This window comes from Erinaceus europaeus, chromosome 2 (assembly GCF_950295315.1).
Source record: "Erinaceus europaeus chromosome 2, mEriEur2.1, whole genome shotgun sequence".
In the NCBI taxonomy this organism is placed as follows: Eukaryota; Metazoa; Chordata; class Mammalia; order Eulipotyphla; family Erinaceidae; genus Erinaceus; species Erinaceus europaeus.
The window spans coordinates 35,604,623-35,625,507 of NC_080163.1; the positions used below are offsets into that span (position 1 = coordinate 35,604,623).

Consider the following 20,885-nt stretch of genomic DNA (forward strand, 5'->3'; position numbering starts at 1 on the left):
AGAGAGACAGCTGCAACACTGCTTTACCATTTGTGAAGTTTTCATGCAGGGATTTGAAATTGGATTCTTACACATTGTACCATGTCTGCTGTACTGAATGCACCACTTGGCCACCTATTTATCTATTATCAAATATGTATTATTAATATGTTTATTATATTCAAAGCACTATGTTGGACATTATTTGGGTTGTTGGAAAAGTCATGACATTTTTCTATGCAAAAATAGATTATGACTTTTCTGACAAACGAATATTTCATATTAATATGATAAATAGAAATTTCAGATTTTTGACATCAAGGTTGCCAAAATAAAAACTTAAATTATTTTATTTCTTAATCTAAAGTAGAAGTTGAAGATTTAGACATTTTCTTTAATATACTTTTATTTTTTTTAAGCATTTAAATTTAACAAGATCAAATGACATTAGTGAACTTTTGAATTATTTTCCTTTTTCTCCTATTTTTTTTTTGGGGGGGCTGAAGATTTAAACGTTTTTTTTAAACATTAACTTATTTTCCCTTTTGTTGCCCTTGTTGTTTTTTATTGTAGTAGTTATTATTGTTGTAGTTATTGATGTCATTGTTGATAGATAAGACGGAGATGTCGTCATTGTTGGATAGAACAGAGAGAAATGGAGAGAGGAGGGGAAGACAGAGAGGAGTTGTTATAATTTCGGCGGCTCCAGCCGGGCGGGGCTAGCTTCACGGTGGGTAACAGAGAGGCGGAGACAATGGCTGGGCAGGGAAGCTGTATTTCTTTATTCAGGAACAATGATTCATAAACTAAAACAAACTAGTCTCTTTGTGGCGGCGCAAGCACTCTCTCTTACTCTGGAACTCTACAACTCTGGAACTCAGGAACTCTCGAACTCAGGAACCCTCTCTCGGGGTTCCTTGGGGCGGGGCCAAGCGGGCCTGCGAAATTAACTGGACTGATCCAATTCTCTTGGCGGGGGAGGGCTAGAACAAACCAATGTAAAGCATACGACAGAGAGGGGGAAAGAAAGTTAGACACCTGCAGACATGCTCCACTGCCTGGCCTGTGAAGGGACTCCCCTGTGGGTGGGGAGCCGGGGGCTCAAACCGGGATCTTTAGGCTGGTCCTTGCGCTTGGCGCCACGAGCGCTTACCGCCTAACTCCCGATTTAGACCTTTTAATCCAACGTATAGATTATAAATGGAAATTGTGAGAGACTATCAAATTTGCAAATGCTGGAATCTGAAACCCAAGACTCAAGTTTCAAGCAAAACTTCTGTGCTGTCAAGTTTTTGTTAAGTATTTTAATGTAAGTAAAAATTAAATGCTATGTTCCAGACAAATATTTAATAAGTATTTTTCTACAGATGAATGATGTCAAAGAGAAGATTAAAAATATCCATGGCTATGTAAAAGACATTGAGAATTACATTCAAGAGGGGAAAGATGACTATAAGAAGGTAATTTTTAGAGCTTGGAGTTAGTTATTTACACTTTTATTTCTTGTGCTTAAAGAGTTTCTTTTTTTATAGCAAAAGGAAACTGAACTTAATAAAGTAATAGCTCAACTAAGTGAATGTGAGAAACATAAAGAAATGATAAATAAAGACATGGGAACTATGAGACAAGATATTGATACACAGAAGGTAAGCCTTTTTTTTGTTAATGCTTTATGTGACTTATGGGGTTGCTTATAACAATAATGCTTTTATTTTTAGTAGGAAACTCATTCAGTAGAAATTCAAATGGTAGGAAAAAAACAATTCCAATAACATTCATATTTCCTTTTTTCATCTTGTTTCAATAATCAGCTCGCTTGGTAAAAGTCAAAAGATACACTGTCAAATGTTTCTTCTCTGCTAATTTTCTCCTCTTGCTTCCTCCCCTCCTTATTTATTCAGAGCCAAGGCCTCACCCATGTGCAATTTCTCTGTTTCTGGGCTGCTTTTTCATTCTTATAGAGAAAAAAAATAGGAGAGAGAGGATAGCACTGGCTCTCCACCAGTGTCAGTACTTCCATGTGGGTGTCAGGACTCGATTCAGGCCACACTTGAAGCAAAGCACTAGGTGTTTGGTCAATTCTCTTTTGCCCCTCCTCTGCTATTTCTCAGTCTAATCTCTCTCTTAAATATAATTATTATTAATGGTTTTGTTGTTGTTGTTCATATAAGTTTACTATTCATATAACAAGAGATACAGTGTATGTGTATTGTACAGATGGAATCATATTCTGTACCCTGCTTTATTTAGTGAGTACAATTTGATCTGACATATCACTCAGAGATCATCACATTTTATTTTCTGTGTAGTGCCAGAGATTGACATTAGGGCCTCATACATTACTACTGAGCCACCACCTCAGCTGGTTTTTTTTTTTTTTTTTGGTTTTTTTTTTAACTGATAAGAGACTATGCTTACAAAGTACTGGTCCACCTTCTGTGTTGTTCCACTGCCTTTGGTACTCTCCTCTGGTGCCAGAGATCCAAATTAAAGCCTCATACATATGCAAGGCAGGCACTATACCACATCCTGAGCCCCTTATTCTTATGATAGTCTATTTTGTGTATGTATCATGACTTATGACTGACCTAGTTTTGATGAGTTAGTGTCTTACACATGCACAGTTTCATTACTTCCAGGTGCTCGCTCACCACCCCCCCCCCCCCCGCACCCCTTTTAGAAATCAGAGGGAGAGATTCCTCAGTAACAAAGCTTCTCCCACCGCTGTGGCATTTCCACTTAATGTTGGAACTACTATCTGAGCTGTGCCACACACCCTACTCACTAACCTATTTTCCAACCTTTTATTCTCCATGTTTATTTTGCTGCTAGGGCTTAATGTCTCTATGACTCCATCACTCCTAAGAGACTTTTTTTTTTTTTAATATAGGTGAGAAAGAAAGAGAAGGAAAGAGACCAAAGTACCACTTTGCCACTTTTGAAGCTTCCTCTTTGCATGAACTATCTTTTGGCCTTCCTTACTTTAGTTCTTACTGCAAATGTGGCAGCGCTGGCTATCATATATATGTATATGATAGTCTGTATTTTTCCTACTTATTCAGATATAACTATGTAGAAAATATTCATACAAAACTGATGTCTAATAAGTCTTAAAAATCTACAAACAAGATATACCAAGTCATTTTCCGCTATTAAATATGTCCTTAATTGATATTAAATGTCATTCTATTAAAAGATTGAATTTACATGGCTAGTTGGAGAGTATGAGACAGTCCTGGGGTTCCCTGTTCAAGCCCCAGCACTGCATATACCAGAAGGATAATTCTGGACTTTTTTTTTTCTCTCTCCCCCTCATGTGAAACTCTTTAAGCTTTAATTTCCATAATATAGTAAAAATCACATTGAAAACTATCTCCAACATGCCTTATGCAAGCATGATAGAGTTTCCCCCCCCCCATTTTCTAAAAAATATTTATTTTAATGAGAGAGATACAGAGAGAAAGAAACCAGAGCACTGCCTAGTTCTGGCTGATGGTGGTGCCTGGGGCTAAACCTGAGATGTCAGAACCTCAGGTATGAAATCCCTTTGCAGAACCACTGTGCTTTCTCCCCATCCTTATAGCACATATTCTTTTAAAAGTGATTTAAAATTGATTTACAAAATCATAAGATTACAGGGGTATAATTCCACACCTTTCCCACCACCAGAGTTCTGTGTCCCCATTCCCTTCATTGGAAACTGCATTAGTTCTCCCAAGATCACAGATATGAGTAGACTATTATTTCTGTAACTATATTTTTATATATTTTCCCATTTTTTCCTATGGTCCTGCCTCCTCTTCCTTTCTAAGTTATACCTACTACTTCTGAGTGTTCTTCCTTTCCCCCCCCCCCCTCTGGCTTTGATAGAATTGGAGTTCAGAGCCATCTGGTCATCTTCCCCTAACATTTTTCCCTCTCTGGGGTATAGACCAAAATTCTTTATGGGGTGCAGAAAGTGGAAGGTCTGGCTTCTATAATTGCTTCTCTGCTGGACATGGGCATTTGGCCTGGCAGTGACCAAAAAGGCCATCTTTAAATCTCTTGCCCTTTTTCAGCTTTTGTAGTCTCTTTTTCACCTGAAAAGCTTTGGATTTCTCCCAGTTGTTAGTGTTGAGTGTTATTTGTTCTAGTAAGAAATCATACCATTACTGGGGCTGGGTGGTGGCATAAGGACCCGGGTTTGAGCCCCCAGTTCCCACCTGTGGGGGGGGAGTTTTGCGAGTGGTGAAGCAGTGCTACAGGTGTCTGTCTCTCTCCCTTTCTATCACCCTCTTCCTCTTGATTTCTGGCTGTCTCTATCCAATAAATACATTTTTTTTCTATCCAATAAGAAAGATTTTAAAAAAAAAAAAAAAAAAGAAAAATCATACCATTACTCTGTTGTTGATATTCTTATTTATTTAGCCTGTTGCTTTTTGTTTGTTTGTTTTGTCATCATTAGGGATTCACTGCTTCAGGCCAAAATTTTCAGATAGATGGGAAGTTACAGTAGCACTGAATATTCTGTTAGTACTATGGGAGCTGTGCTCAGATCTGGGTTGTATGCATGATGACGAAAAAGCAATCTAAGTTAGCTGTCTTGCCTTCCAATTTGCTTTGGCAAAAATGCTACAGCTTTACCACTCTGAGCCACTTTTTTTTAGTGCCAGAGAGATAGCAGGTGAGGAAAGAGACACCACAACACTAGAGCTCCCCCAGTGCAACAGGACTCCCACATAATGATTCTCTTTAACTTATTTCACTTAACATAATCACCTCAAATTCCATCCATGTTGTATGTAGCAAAAGGTAGGACTACTTTTTTTTTTTTTGCCTCCAGGATTATTGCTTGGGCTCGGTGCTTGCGCTATGAGTCAGCTGTTCCTAGAGACCATTTTTCCCATTTTGTTGCCCCTGTTGTTATTATTATTTTTGTTGTTTTTGCCAGATAGGACAGAGAGGAATCAGGAGAGGAGAGGAAGACAGAGGGGGAAAGACACTTACAGACCTGTATTACCACCTGTGAAGCGACGCCCCTGCAGGTGGGGACCTGGGGCTCAAACCAGGATCCTTGCTCTGGTCTTTGCACTTTGCACCAAGTGCACTTAACCAGCTACACCACCGTCTGGCTCCCAGGACTACCTTTTTAAATAACTGGATAGTATTACATAGCATATATACACACCACAGTATTACTATTCATCATTGTGCATTTAGGTTGATTCCATGTTTTGACTATCGTGACGAATGCTTTGAAGAGCATAGGAATGGGACTGAGAGATGGCTTACGTGATGCAGCCCACACTTTACCATGTGCAAGGTCTTGGGCTCAAGCCCCCAGCCACTACCACTTGGGAACACTTGTACTGGGAAGCTTCACAGGTGGTGGAGCAATATTGTGGTATTTTTCCTCTCTCTCTCTCTCTCTTTGTCCTACCTTCCCTTTCACACACTGTCTAAACTGGGGGGTGGGGGGGATGAGCAAAGCATTCACTGCGAACAGAGGAATCGTGCAGATGCAGAACCTCCATAATGTTTTTTTTCTCTCTCTCTCTCTCTTTTAAATTTTTACCTACAAAAAGGAAACACTGACAAAAACCATAGGATAAAAGGGGTACAACTCCACACAGTTCCCACCACCAGAACTCTGTATCCCACCCCCTCCCCTGAAAGCTTTCCTATTCTTTATCCCTCTGGGAATATGGACCCAGGGTCATTGTGGGTTGCAGAAGGTGGAAGGTCTGGCTTACACTGTAATTGCTTCCCCGCTGACCATGGGCGTTGACAGGTCGATCCATACTCCCAGCCTGCCTCTCTCTTTCCCTAGTGGGGCAGGGCTCTGGGGAAGCGGTGCTCCAGGACACATCATACTGTTTTCCATAGCACCAATTTACATTCCCACCAACAGTATATAAGAATTCTTCCTTTCCCCACCTCTACAGTATTTGTTTCCATTCTTTGATACAAATCATTCTCACAATGTCAGCTGACATCTCATTGTGGTTTTGATTTGCATTCCTTAATGCTTAGTCATTTTTTATTTTTTTCATATGTCTTTGAGAAATCTGTATTTCTTTGGGGGAAGTATATCTATTAAGGTCTTTTGCCCTTTCTTCATTGAGTTTTTTTGTTTGTTTGTTTCTGATATATATAATTAATGGTTTGTTGGATCTATAATGTGCAGTTGAGGGTGAAGTTCAAAAAGATATGTTTTCATCTAAGCATTTTAGAAGTTCAGGTCATTAAGCCAAGTCAGTCTGTCTCTCCCCCCCACCCCCACCGGGGCTATGCTTGCTGTTCTGGTGGCCATTTTTTCTTATTTTTTCATAGAGGGTGGGAGAGGAGGAGAGATACCTGTAGCACAGCCCCATTGTTTGTGAAGCTTCCCTCAAAGACAATTCCATGTGATGGCCCAAAGCTCAAACTTGGGTCCAGGCAAGTGATCACCTGGTAGACCTGCAACAAGTCTTTAGTCCATCTTAAGTGAATGTTTGTGTAGATGTCAAATATTGGTCTGATTTCTGGCAAATATTTTCTGCCAATTATTAGTCTGGTTTTTGTTGTTCATTATGGTTAGTTGATTGAATGAGACCCACTTACATTAGGGAGGTAGCCTGCTTTACTCAGTCTACTAATTTAAATATTAATTTCATCTAGAAACATCCTCAAAGACTTAACTCAAAATGTTTGACCATATAGCTAGCTAGTCAATGGACTTACATATAAAATTATCACACCATACAGTGGAATATCTAATCATAAATGAAATGTTGACATACACTATAATATGGACAAACCTTGATAACATTATATTAAATCAAAGAAGCCAATCACAAGACACATTTTTATAATTCTTTGTAAATGAAATATACAGAATAGGAATTTGCAGACATACAATGCAAATTAGTGTTGCCAAGAGCTGGAGGCAGGGGAAAAGGGAATAGAAAGTGATTGTTAACAGATACAGAATTTCTTTGAGGGATGATAAAATGTTCTGGAATTAGTGATGATGACTGTACAGCTTTGTGAATGTGTAAATCACTGGATTATTCCCTTTAAAATGGTTAGTTTATAGTTGAGGGCATAACTTGGTGGATAGAATGCATACTTTACATATGTAAGGTCCTGCATTCTGGTACTGTATGTGACCGAATAGTGCTCTGGTTTCTTGTCTCTCACATTAAAAACAAAATTTAATAGTAAATTTGAAGATGGGAGCTAGGCCAAAGAGTAGTGCACAGGCCTTAGCGTTTGTGTTTTGATCTCTACCAACTGAGTGAGCAATCTCCTGGTTCCCATTATAGAACTTTTTAACTGATGAATTTTATGATATATGACTTATGCTTAATTTGTTTCTTAATTGTGGTAGCATTGGTTTATAGCAGCATGTCCATTTTGGGTATACTGCTTTGTTATTTGACATCTGTACATATTACATATGACATCATGCTAACCAATCACCAAGTCTAGTTTCCAAAATAAGGATATATATAAAATACTTTATAAATTTGTCTCTCCTCCTTGCATTAGAGCCACAGTAATCTTTTCTGTATCATTCCAGTTGTGGTATAAGTACTGCCAAAACAAGTGCTATAATGTTTTATTTTTCAGATTTCCCAGATTATAAAATTGCATGTCTGTGTCTCAGTCTAGAACAGTAGGTAAAATCTAGGGGACTGGGCAAAGGCATATGCGTGTTGTTAAAGATGTCCAGAGGAAATAATTGATAGTAGTTATCAAACTAATATAAACTTTTAAGTTACTGAGCCACACCAGTGTATAGTTTTCAGGCAATCCTCTATAAACAGCATTTTTCCAACCACAAAGTGCACACATTGACTGGACTGTGCTCTAGACATTGTACTACTCGACCAAAGGTACCTGGGATGCAGCTAGTTTTGTTTATTTTAGGTGACCAGTTGTATGTATTAACTATGATCTAAACTGGATAACTAATTGGAGTAAACATTCTAATAGCGAGGGGATCCTAATACTAGATTATTCACATGCTTTTATAAGCCCAACTAAATTTCGTTCACATAATTTAAAATTTTCAGATGAAGGAAATGGGAAAGTGACCTGACTTACCTAAGGTTAACAAAACTAGTGGGAAATGGAGATAGAATTTGATCTTACACTATTAAATAAGTAGTATTATAGAAAAAACAGTTCTGGTGTAACATACCCCCATCCAATTTTCTTCCCTTTTCTGACACTTTGAAGTTTGTAGATTATAGTTGGAATTCTCACTACCAGTGGGAAAGGTACAGTCATCATCAGAATGTGAATGTATGTATGTATGCATATAATTATTATTTCCAGGGAAACTGAAAATAGCCTGATTTAAAATAAAATAAAAAACTTAAAATAGGTAAAAGATAAACAGTAAGCAAGCATATTAAAGAAGTCCTTTGTTCCCTTTCCTCCTACCTTACATATTCTTACCTTGCAACTCTGACATACTGATTCTGAAATTGGATTTTTTTTTAGTTGATTTAACATTGGTTTACAATAGTATAAGATGTTACGAATATAGTTCTACGTGTCTGTGTGCACAACTCACAGCATGTATCACCAGTTTTCTTGTCATCACAGGAAATGAAACCCTCCACCTACCTTCCTGCCCTCCTTTCCTTACCCTCCTCTCATTCTCCTTGATAACCATCATAGATTTCACAAGTCTGAGTTTGATTACTATTTTTGTTTTATTTATTTTATTTTCATTACCTAGATTCCACATGTGTGAAGCCATTAAGTAGTTGTCTTTCATTTCTTTTCTACTTCATGTAGCATAATCATGTCCAATTTCAGCCATTTTGTGCCAAATAATGCAATATCATCTTTTTTAATGACTGAGTAGTATTCCATTGAGTATATATCCCAAAACTTCTTTATCCAGAGAAGTGTTTTTAAATTCATATTTTAGTAGGGTAAACCAACTTCTGCAAGAAACATAAAATTTTAAAGCATTAACATACATTATCTCCTGACAACATAGTCTGTTATAAATTAACAGGAAAATTACTGAAATAATTTACTTGGTTGATGCTGCAGCTATTACTAAGTGATGGATCTCTTTTTTCTGCCACCAGGGTTATCACTGGTTCTCAGTGCCAGCACTATGAATCTACCACTCCTGTCAGCCATTCTCTCCTCCCCTTTTTCTTTTGTTTTGTTTTTTCTATTTATTTGACAGGATAAAAGAAATTGAAAGGGGAGCGAGAGAAAGACACCTACAAACATGTTTCACCACTTATGAAGTGTTCCCCCTTCAGGTCAGGAGCAGGTACTTGAGCCGGGTCCTTGCACATGGTGATATGTGCACTTAACCAGGTGCACCACCACCCAGACCCCAATGGATTTTGTTTTTTTTTTTTTGCCTCCAGGGTTATCATTGGGGTTTGGTGCCTGCAACCATGAATCCACTGCTTCTGAAGGCCACCTTCTCTATTTTGTTGTTTGCTGTAGACCTACTTCACCACCCATGAAGCAACCCCCCTTGCAGGTGGGGAGCCTGGGGCTAAACCTGGATCCTTAGGCAGGTCCTTGTGCTTCACATCTTGTGCACTAACCCAGTGCGCTACTACTGCACCCCCCCACCCACACACACAGATCTCTTTTTAAGGTCAGAACTACTCAATAAGAATAGCCAACTTGGGGAGCAGGCACTGGTGCATCCGCTTGAATGCACACATTATCATGCATGAGGACCCAGATTCAAGCTCCCCACTACCTACCTACAGGGGGAACACCTCCTGAGTGGGGAATCAGGTCTGCAGGTGTCTCCCCTCCCCTTGAAATGTATCTGTCCTGTCAAATAGAAGAGAGAAAGAAGGGAAAAAAAAAAAAAGCCACCAGGAAAAAAGCCAACCTAGAGAGATAGCTCACCTGGTAGAATACACACTTAGCCATGTGCAGGGAACCCTGGATTCAAATCCCAGGCACCACAGGAAAGTACCTGCACCAGGGGAAGCTCCATGGATGGTAGGGACATTGTAGCACCGCTTTCCCTTTCTGTGTATATCTGAAATCAAAAGAAAAAGAATCTTCCAGGAGCAAGAGTCAACCTGTGTGAAGCATGGCAGGCAAAACAAAGCAAACAGCCAACTTTTTTCCATTCAATTAACTGACCAGGAAAGTGTTAAAGTGCTTAGATATATACTCTTGTTAAGGTACTTCTTACAGATTAAAGATTTGGTCTGACACGCTGAATTGTCTTACTATATTAAGAGATAAATATTAATAAGAAAAGGAGAGAGAGGTATTTTAATTATAGTATAGTCTGTCATTTTTCAGATCACTAGGCTCCATTTTGGAGGTTCCTGTGTAATATGACCCTAATGGTGGTTTGTAATAAAATATTAAGTGGTATAGCTATATTTTTTATTTCCTTAAGGCCCTAGTGGGTGTTACAGATTAGTGCAAACCAAGAGATGGTGGTTTGTAATAAAATATTAGGTGGTATAGCTATATTATTTATTTCCTTAAGGCTCTGGTGTGTGTTACAGATTAGTACAAACCAAGAGATGGTGGTTTGTAATAAAATATTAAGTGGTATAGCTATATTTTTTATTTCCTTAAGGCGCTGTGTGTTACAGATTAGTGCAGACCAAGAGATTCCTTCACAGTGTCATCTGTTGAGTTTAACATAGTACTTACTGTCAGCAGTCACTTGCTATGAACCACATGTTGATGACTTGATTGTTTTTATTGACTGATTTAATATTTATATTAGATACAAGAAAGATGGCTACAGGATAATCTTACTTTAAGAAAAAGGAATGAGGAACTAAAGGAAGTCGAAGAAGAAAGAAAGCAGCATTTGAAGGAAATGGGTCAAATGCAGGTTTTGCAAATGAAAAAGTATGTATTTTGGAAGTCTTTAATTTAAACTTTTTTTTAACCAGGGTACTGCTCAGCTCTGGCTTATGGTGTAGGTTGGGGGGCCAGGAATTGAACCTGGGACTTTGGAGCCTCAGGCATGAGAGTCTCTTTGCATAACCATTATGCTATCTATTGCCCCCCCCCCCAATAAAAGTCTTTATCATTGAAATATGAGTATTCCCCCCAAGGCTACTGTAGTGTTCCTATACTATTTATGGCTTCCTCACAAAGTGAACTTTGGGGAAAATGCATGACTTTGTTGTAATTTCTCTAATAAAAAATGATATTATTGTATGTAGGAAAATGTGAATATTCTACCTCTTCTTATTTTTTAAGAATTTAAGTGTTTAGCCTCAGTGACTCTGAAAGCCTAGGGGAAAATAGAATCCCCCCCCACCCCTGGAAGATAGAATTTTTATTCAAATATAGTTAATGACCATAGGAGGTGAATTACTTGGAAAAAAATGATGCAGAATTTATAATCAGTGAAATAATGGTCAGGATTACAATGCCTAGTCCCCAGAGTTTTGCTTGATTGCGTCATCAAATGCTGATACCTGCCAAACACAAAGAAAACATGACCTGAGACTCTGCTTGGATCAAAGCTTGTACATTCGATATTAGTTATGTTAGTAGAGCTGTTGCCAAAGTGATTTGTGATTGGAGGCCCAGTCTAGATAGATAATCTTGATTATAATTGCTCACCAGAGCAATTTTTTATTTTATTTATTATTTTTGGAAAGGGAGAAACTGAATGAGGACAGACAGAATGAGGCACCTGCAACACTCCTTCACCGCTCATGAAGCTCCCCCCACAGGTGGGGGCTGGGAGCTTGAACCCAGGTCCTTGTATATTGTACAAGGTGCACCACCACCTGGCCCTGCTGATACTGCTTTATTAAAGATTAGCCCGATTCACTATTGTGGCTTGATAGAATTGGTAATTTTCAGCTAGAACAGTAAAGATCTTGTTCTTACCTTCAAATTTTCTTTTAAGAACCTGGCTGATGCTAAAGCACTAAACTGGATGAAATTGTGTGTTCAGTAGTTAGTGCTGTCATTGCTATAGTGATTGGAGTCCCACACTGGATGGCCTCAATTATACTTGCTCACCAGAGCTGGTAATTTTTTTTATAAAAATGGTGGCATAATTCAATTACTTAGATTTTTTAATCATTTCAACTTAATTAAATGTACATGTTTCTTTCAGCCATTCCTTAAAGATTTTTCATTTATCTTAAATTTACAAAGAAATCTGAATCAAGTATAATTGGGTTTTTATAAAAGGTAAAGCAAATTGATGTTTTTTTATTAATATGATCTAAGACATATAGTCCTGTATTATAAATACTCTTGGTTTAACTGATTAAAAGCTTTTTCTGGGGCTAGAGAGACAGCATAATGGTTATGTAAAAAGCCTTTCATGCCTGAAACACCAGATGTCTCAGGTTCAGTCCTCAAAATCGTCTTAAGCCAGAGCTAAATAGTGCTCTGATAACACACACAAAATCTTTTTCAGTCAAGAAAAGTAGCTCAGTAGGTAGAGTATGGGGCTTGAATGTGTGAGACACCTTGTTTGATCCCCAGCACTGCATATGCCAGAGTAAAGTGGTACTCTGTCCTTTCTATCTACTTCTCTAGAAAGTAATAATAATAATAAAAGAATTGTTCAGACCAGAATATTGCTCACCTTGTAAATTTTTGGATGTAGGAAGCCGCTCAGCAATGTTGTACAAGTATAAGGCTCTGAATTTCTTCATTCTCTGGTACTGCATTAAAAAATAATAAATAAAAATAAGCTCTTTCATATATGAAAGAAATCAGACTATCGTTTTTAAATAATGTTTTGTTTATTTTAGATAGAGAGAGGGAAGGGGGAGATAGAGAGGGAGAAATACCTGCAACATTGCTTCACTACTTATAAAGTTTCTCCCCTGCAGGTGGGGCCTGGGGGTTTTGAATCCGGGTCCTTACACATTTTAATGTGTGTGCTCAACCAGGTGCACCACTATCTAGCCCCGAAGAATATGATGAAGAACTCTTCATCTTCAGCCTCTACAATTTTTATACACTAGTACAGTGGGAACCACCACTCAAAAACAAAATTACAGGGAATGATGATGAAAGCCAGCAATGTCACCTCTTTAACCCTGGAATGTTAGTATCCGTGGCAATGAATTAGAAAAGTAAAATATATTTTTTAATCTTTATTTATTGGGTAGAGACAGCCAGAAATAGAGAGGGTAGGGGGTGACAGATAGGAAGAGAGACACCTGCAGCACTGCTGCTTCACCACTTGCAAAGCTTTCTCCTGCAGGTGGGGGTCGGGGGCTTAAACCCAGGTCTTTGCACATTGTAACATGTGCAGTAATCCAGGTGTGCCACCACTAAGCCCTGAAAAGTAAAGTTTTTAAAGGATTTTTGATTTGTGTTTTTTACTGCAGCGCTAATAGTAATCAAGGGTTTTGCACATACCATTGAGCTGTCTCCCTTGCTCAATTTTAGCCTATATTATTAAAGAGTAAGGACTGCTTTGCCCTCCATGGAACTCTCACCCATGTAGAACCCAGGTTTGAACCTAGAGCCTCACACCTGAAAGACATGCAGTCTACTGTTGAGCCACATTCTGGGTCACTGGAAGAAACTTTTAAATTGAAGACATTCATTCTTTGTTGCTGATGACCAGAACCTGATATTTTTATACTCTAAATGATGTTTGTTTTTGTTTTTAACTGGGGAATTAATGGTTTATAGTAAATACAGTAGTTGTGGTACATGTGTAAAATTTCTGTTTTCTGCAAGATATTTTAACCCCTACCTAGGTCCTCCACCATCATGCACCAGGACCTGGAAGCCACTCTGCCCCAAGTCCTTTACTTTGGTGCAGTACACCAAACCCAGTCCAATTTCTGCTTTGTGTTTCCCCTTCTGTTCTTATTTCTCAGCTTCTATGAGATCATTCTGTATTCATCCTTCTCTTAATGGTTTTTACATTCATTATACTACTAAGTACAACTGCGCTTTTCCAAGTTTCTTTCCTCTCTTTTAGGTAGAGTACACAGGACTTGGAAGTTGCATGTGAGTGATCCCAGGTTCAGTAGCCAGAATTATCTGTATCTATCTATCCACCCTTCCCTCTACCCTCCCCACACCACTTACTCAACAAAACAGAGTAAGCCAGGCCAATTCTATAAGAATGTCCTAATTGTTGGTATGCTTCTAATTCTGCTTTTAAAAACCCCTTCTGTTTCATTTGGTTTAATCCCCCCTGCATTCTGTTCACATAACACAGTATTCTATTTACATAACCTCTGTTAACAAGCACCACCCTCCCTCCAGGGCATTGGTGGTTCAGTGGTAGAATTCTTGCCTGCTCCGCCCCCTCTCCTTGTCATACCCTGATTTTCACCAGTCACTTTTCTCTCCACCCTCTCTGCATCACATCCTGTTCCCACCCTACTGGGCTAGTATATTTATAAGGACAAGATTGTTTGTAGTTTTTAGTTTAGCTTAGCTTGGTATAGATTGCGCTGCGTCCTGCATGAATAAAGAGATACTGCGTACAACCCAGCTATGAGTCCCAGGTCGTCTGTTACCCGCCCGTGAAGCCAGCCCGGCGAAAACAACATGCCTATACTTAGGTGGTTGCTTAATAAGTAATTGTTGAATGAGTACAGATAAAATCTGAACAGGGGAAGATGGAGCTTGCATTTTGTCAAATGTGAGGACCCAGTTTCAAATTCTGGTAACTACATGGGAGCACCACAGCAAAAGAGAAGCTTTGTGAATGATAAAGCGGTGCTGTAGTGTCTCTTCTCCCTGCACCTGATATTGAAGGGGGAAAAAAAAGTCCACCAGGATCAGTGGAATCATATAGGGCTACGAAGACCCAATGGCAATAATAATAATAATTTCTTTGTCTATGAAGTGATCAGAAATTTTTATTATTTCTGTTTAGTCAATATATAGCCTTTTATACTTCTTCTAGAAAAATCATGTTTTCATAGATGAATACAAACCTTTATTAAGTATTACTGCAGAAATTCATAGTTTGGGGTTATACCTTGTCTTTGACATGTTGCAAACAAAATGATGGACACCTATCACTCAGTAACATCATAATGTTGGAAATATGCATTCTTAGTTCACAAACAGAAATTTGAATTTTTGGATGCTTTACTTATATTTAGTTTATGTCTAAAAGTCAAAGCTATGTCCACATTATGAAGTTTTTTATTTAGCACACAAAAATCAACTGCTTGGGAACCTAGATGCTTCAGAAAATTTAAAGGAAAAGAAAATATCTTTAGTAGTGAGTGAAATCTTAAATAAAAAGCGAGAAGAGACTATTGCATGGTAATAGCTAAAGAGAATAAGAGACATTAATCTATCTAAAGAGGCATCTAGTTTTCCACTTCAGGCTGTTCAAAGCTAAAAATATTCTCATTTGTCTTTCATTCCTTTTATAGTGAGCATCAGAAATTGGAAGACAAAATAGATAACATAAAAAGAAATCACAGTTTGGCAATAGGGCGGCAAAAAGGATATGAGGAAGAGATCATTCATTTTAAGAAGGAGCTTCGTGAGCCTCAATTTCGGGATGCTGAGGAGAAGTACAGAGAAATGATGATTGTTATGAGAACAACAGAGCTTGTGAACAAAGATCTGGACATTTATTATAAGACCCTCGACCAGTAAGTATTGAACTGGGGGTTTGTTCCCATTGCAGTACATATCAACCAGTGAGTTTCCCCACATTTTTACTTTTTAAATACTGTTCAAAATAAGAATGAAAAAATATTATATGTCTTTCTATATCCACATTCTTAAGTTAGTAAACTGTACAACATAAATATTAACTATTAAGGATTATATAAATATTGAGGAGTGCTCGTGATGTTTCATCGTGATGAGGGTTCTACCATCATCACCTAACTGTTGTCTACTTAACAGGTAAGAAGGAGCTGTTCTCCTCATCACAGCCTTCTCTCTTCCCCATTTCCTAATTCAAATTCTGATTCTAAATTCTGACACAATTCTAATTCCAAAATCGGACACAGATTTTGCTTTCTCTGCATTGAAATTGTAGTAATTTATCATGTTCATGTTGGCCTTTGAGGTTTTTGTAGATACACTGTAGGGTTTTCTTTTATTTGTAATCATGTTACTTATAGCTATAGTTCATTCCTTTTCACTGACATGCAGAATTCTATTATGGGAATTACAATGTATTGATTCTTCCATAGGCTGACATTTAAGGTGTTTCCTGATCTATACTAATGTAACACATTGCTGCTAGGAACCTTCTTGTCATGTTTTCTGGAGCAAACATGCAAAATAAAGATCTTCAAGAGTATATATTATGAGTAAAATTTCTGGAGTTTAGGGTATGGTAAATTTTACAAAAGAATGTTAAATTGTCTTCCAAAGTAATTTCACTTAATGTACCACTAGCCAAACAGAAAAATTTTCTTTGATGTATCCTCCTTCACTGTCAATTTCTTATCTTTATCATATTCATGGATTTTAAACATTAAGTCACTGTGGTCTTCTGGTTCTGTGATTTCTAATAGCACTGAACATTTTTCATATTTGATCATACTTTCTCTGAAATTGTTATCTTTTACTGATTTTTTAATACTACTAGCCTTTGTATTGATTTGAGGGTATTCTTTCTCTTCAGTTATTTTTTTTTTTCATTTATATGTTCTATGTAGAGAAGTAATTTTGGTTTGTTTTTTACCAGAGCATTGCTCAGCTCTGATTTATGGTGGTACAGAGGATTGAACCTGGGACTTTGGAGCCTCAGGCATGAGAATCTCTTTGCATAACCACTATGCTATCTACCCGTGCCCCGTTTATATGTTTTATAAGTATCTCAAGCTTAAAAAAAAAATTATCTGGCCTGGGAAGTGACTAGAACATGAGTGAAAGCATGTGCCAAAATGAGGCTCTGGTTCTCTCTCGACCACTGACTCATAAATAAATAAAAAGATTTATATAGTAACATGAGTGGGAGGGAACAAAACTTGAATCTGGCACATGCCATGCCTAGAATGGAACCTTGGACTTTATGCTGCAACTCCAGTGGTCAAATCATTGTGCCACTTTTCAGAGCCAAGCATCTTAAGCGTTTTATGTTTATCTTTTCACATATAGGTATTTTTAAAATTCACTTTGCCACCAAATCATTGCTAAGACTTGGTGTGTATACAACTATAGCCAGTGGGTTGTTTGTGTTTTTCTTTTTCTTTCTTTTTGACAGAAAGTGAGAGACAGAAGGAAAAATAGCTGCAGCGCTATTAGTGAATTCCCCCACCCCCACCCCGTGCAGGTTGGTGCCAGACGAGCCATCACCAAGTATTTGGCCTTTGTTTGTTTGTTTTTTAACCAGAGCACTGCTCAGCTTTGGCTTATGATATATGAGGGACTGAAGCTGGCATCCAGCAGAGCTTCAAGCATGAGAGTCTGTTTGCATAACCATTATGCTGTCTACCCTCAATGACCTATTGTCTTTTAATATCAGGTTTTATTTTTCAATTGAACCAGTTTTTTCTTTGCTGCATAGTTTTTGTACCTTATTTAGAAATTTTTCCCTGATCTTCTAAAACTTAAATTTCTCTCATATTTAAGTACATAAATTTATATGTATAGTGTAGGGCAGAAATCTAACTTCATTTTTTTCTATTAATGAAATATCAGCTTATAATGCTGTGCTTTAGAAATAACTGATTTATGCTTCTTCAAATATTTGTTGCTGTATCACCAAAGTATTAGCCCCCTGATACTTCAGTTCTGCCATTAGAGTCCAAGAGGTATGCTTTTTGGTCTCTGTGTTGCTTTGTTCCTTTATAGTTCATATAAGAGTAAAATTATATGATGATAGTGTCTTTCCTTCTGACTTAAATTTCACTTAGTACAGGGGGTGGGGCTACAGTGCATATCTTACCATGTTCAAAGACCAAGACCAGGGTTCAAGCCATCTTACCCCACCTTCAGGGGTAAATTTCACAAGCTATGAAGCAGTTGCTGCAGGTGTTATTCTTTCTCTCTCCCTCTTCACCCTCCCCGATTCTTCTCTGTCTCTTAAAGATTCTTCTCTGTCTCTTCTCTGTCTTTTAAAAGAAAAAAAGTGAGGGTGGGGGAATGGCCCCCAGGAGTAGTGGATTCATTCTGCAGGCACAGAGAACCAACAATAAAAAAATAAAAATAGGAAAGTTAACATTTTTGGGAATCACCAGCATATATGTAGTATTTTAAATCATAGGATAAAATTATATATGTGTGTGTGTGTGTGTGTGTGTGTGTGTGTGTGTGTGTGTGTATTTTTGTTTTTTTTAACCAGAGCACTGATCAGCTCTGGCTGATAGTGGTACAGGGCATTGAACCTGGGACTTTGGAGTCTCAGGCATGAGAGTCTCTTTATATAACCATTATACTCTCTATCCCCGCCTGGGATAAGATTATATATGGAGTAATTATAAAGAGGGAAGTGTCTCACCTGAACTGGAGTTGGTGTATTGCACCAAAGTAGACTGTGGGCTGGATAGGGGGGAGAATACAGGTCCTGGAAAAGGAAGACAGAGGACCTAGTGGGGGTTATATTGTTATGTGGAAAACTGAGAAATGTTATGCATGAACAAACTATTGTATTTACTGTTGAATGTAGAACATTAATCCCCCAGTAAAGGAAAAGTAATAATACTTGATATTGGACCCTCTTATCAAAAATCAGATGCCCATAGGTGTGGAGGCTTATTTTTGGGCTGTCAGTTCTGTTGTGGAATTCACTGTGGAAAATATTCTTAATTATTTTCAGTGCTTTTTTCCACGTTTTTTAGTTACGTATTTTTCCTTTTTTTTTTTTTTTTTGTAGTTAATGTCATCGTTGTTGGATAGGACAGAGAAATGGAGAAAGGATGGGAAGACGGGGAGAGAAAGATAGACACCTGCAGACTTACTTCACCACTTGTGAAGAAACTCCCCTGCAGGTGGGGAGCCAGGGGCTCAAACCGGGATCCTTAGGCTGGTCCTTGTACTTTGTGTCACGTGCACTTAACCCTCTGCTCTACCGCCCGACCCCCTCATAATTATTCCCTTTGTTGCTCTTGTTTTATTGTTGTAGCTATTGTTGTTATTGATGTCGTTGTTGTTGTTAGATAGGACAGAGAGAAATGGAGAGGGGGGAGAGAAAGACACCTGCAGATCTGCTTCCTGCAAGTGGGGAGCCAGGGGCTCAAACCAGGATCCTTACTCCAGTCCTTGTGCTTTGCACCACCTGCACTTAATCTGCTGCGCTACCACCCGACTCCCATAATTATTAGTCAAACATCTTTGCATTTCCTTAGTGATAATAAATGTATATTCTCAAATGTTTGTATACCTTAAAAAAAAAAGAGTCTCAAGACTAATAATGTTTACAAATCCAGTGAAGTAGCTGATCAAGTGAGAGAGAAAATTTAAGAGTATGCTGTCTTGAAAACCAAGTGAAGGACTTTAAAGAACCTGATGTTATTGAGAGGTGAAATAAAGTAAGAACTAAGACAGCAATCCTTGAATTTGGTGAAAGTTGTCAATGACTTTGTGGAGCAATTGTAGTGGCTTGTTTGGAACTGAAGTCTTAACATTACATGAGGCAGATGAGATGGTATGAAAGGAAGGCAGTGAATATAAGTAATCCCTATGTGGCCATTCCAAAACTCCTATTCTGTGCTCTCTTGTTAGTATCTCTAGCCTGCAAAATGCTAAAAGGCCACTGAGGGAGATCTTGCTAGGTATTCCATATTCTATATTTGATCTGGGCCTTAAACAATGAAGGAAGGGTATTTCGGTAGAGAAAAGTACCTCTGTCACAGATGCGTCCTTCTGAGCAGAATGAAGGCATGTGAGGGTCTTGATGGGGCCAGTCAGGGGATTGTGGAGGTGGGGAGCACAAAGGTGCTTTCCAGCAATTTAGGTTTTCTTAAGGAACAAAGCCAATCTGTTTACTGAGTTCTGTTATCTGATAATCAAATGGATTCTTCTAAATGAGAAGAAAATAAGTGGTATTGGTTTCCCCAAAATTGAGTCTTTGTGGCATATAGCTTAAGGTTGTTAATTGTGAGCCTTAAATTTGCCTTCTCACCTAGGAGAAAGGTCCAAAATTTCCCTCATTGTTTCCTCTTAGAATGAAGCATGCAGACAGTGTAATTGTTGCATTCAACTGTCTATTTAAGGTAACACAGGAAATTAGCAGTGCATTTTCAAGAAAAGCTGATTACCATCTGGCATTAGTAATCATCTAAAAGCATCACTGATTATAAGCGTTGCCACCGGTTAAAGACACACTAAACTGAGAAGGCAGAACCAAATCCACTATTTAGAAGGTTTTACTTCTTACTCCCTTCATTAGTCGAATGCATTAATTATTAAGTGATTTTGGTACATGGTACAATGCTATGCCCAAATTGTTCCACTGTCATTTTTTCCCCAAATGTGGAATGTTTGCACTTCAGGGTTTTCTGGGGTATGGGGTTTATCTGCCAAGCAATACTGTATCATCATGGATATAGATCAGCAGCCCCTGGAGCATAAAGGAGATAGGCCACCAAGTTAAAAGATATCCAGTAACATTTTATGCTTATGTTTTTCTTGATATAATGGCCGAATTATTATCTGAACATTGAAAGTTGATATTCTAGAGTCTGACGAAAGGAAATTTGTTTTAAGAAAATAATCTTAAGGATTTTATCTAGAAAAAAATTTTTCTTTTAAGTGTGCAACTTTAGGAAATTAGGAATTCTGATAATAAAAAAAAATCACTGTTTTGTAAAGTGACTTAATAGAGCATGACACCATTTCTTTTATATGAGAGAGCCTCCACTGAGCTAAATGTAGGTAGTGAGTTTTCAGTGATAAATACTAGGGCAGTAAGGAAGAACAACCAAAGTAATAATGGTTGGCAGTTTGGTCATAGCAATAATGGTCATAGCAAGTTTTTTTAGTTTTTTTAAATTTATTGGGGGTTAATGGTTTACAGTTGACAGTAAAATACAATAGTT

The 20,885-nt window shown here is 38.0% G+C and overlaps 1 protein-coding gene across 1 annotated transcript in view; it reads left to right on the plus strand.

Annotated features, from left to right (window-relative positions):
- The window catches only part of RAD50 (RAD50 double strand break repair protein), an 80,511-nt gene that overhangs the window by 47,342 nt on the left and 12,284 nt on the right, over nt 1-20,885 (plus strand). The window contains exons 18-21 of the mRNA XM_007519924.3: nt 1,347-1,439; nt 1,512-1,625; nt 10,697-10,824; nt 15,315-15,539. Coding sequence (XP_007519986.1) covers nt 1,347-1,439; nt 1,512-1,625; nt 10,697-10,824; nt 15,315-15,539 — 560 coding nt within the window. The remainder of the gene's footprint in view (nt 1-1,346; nt 1,440-1,511; nt 1,626-10,696; nt 10,825-15,314; nt 15,540-20,885) is intronic.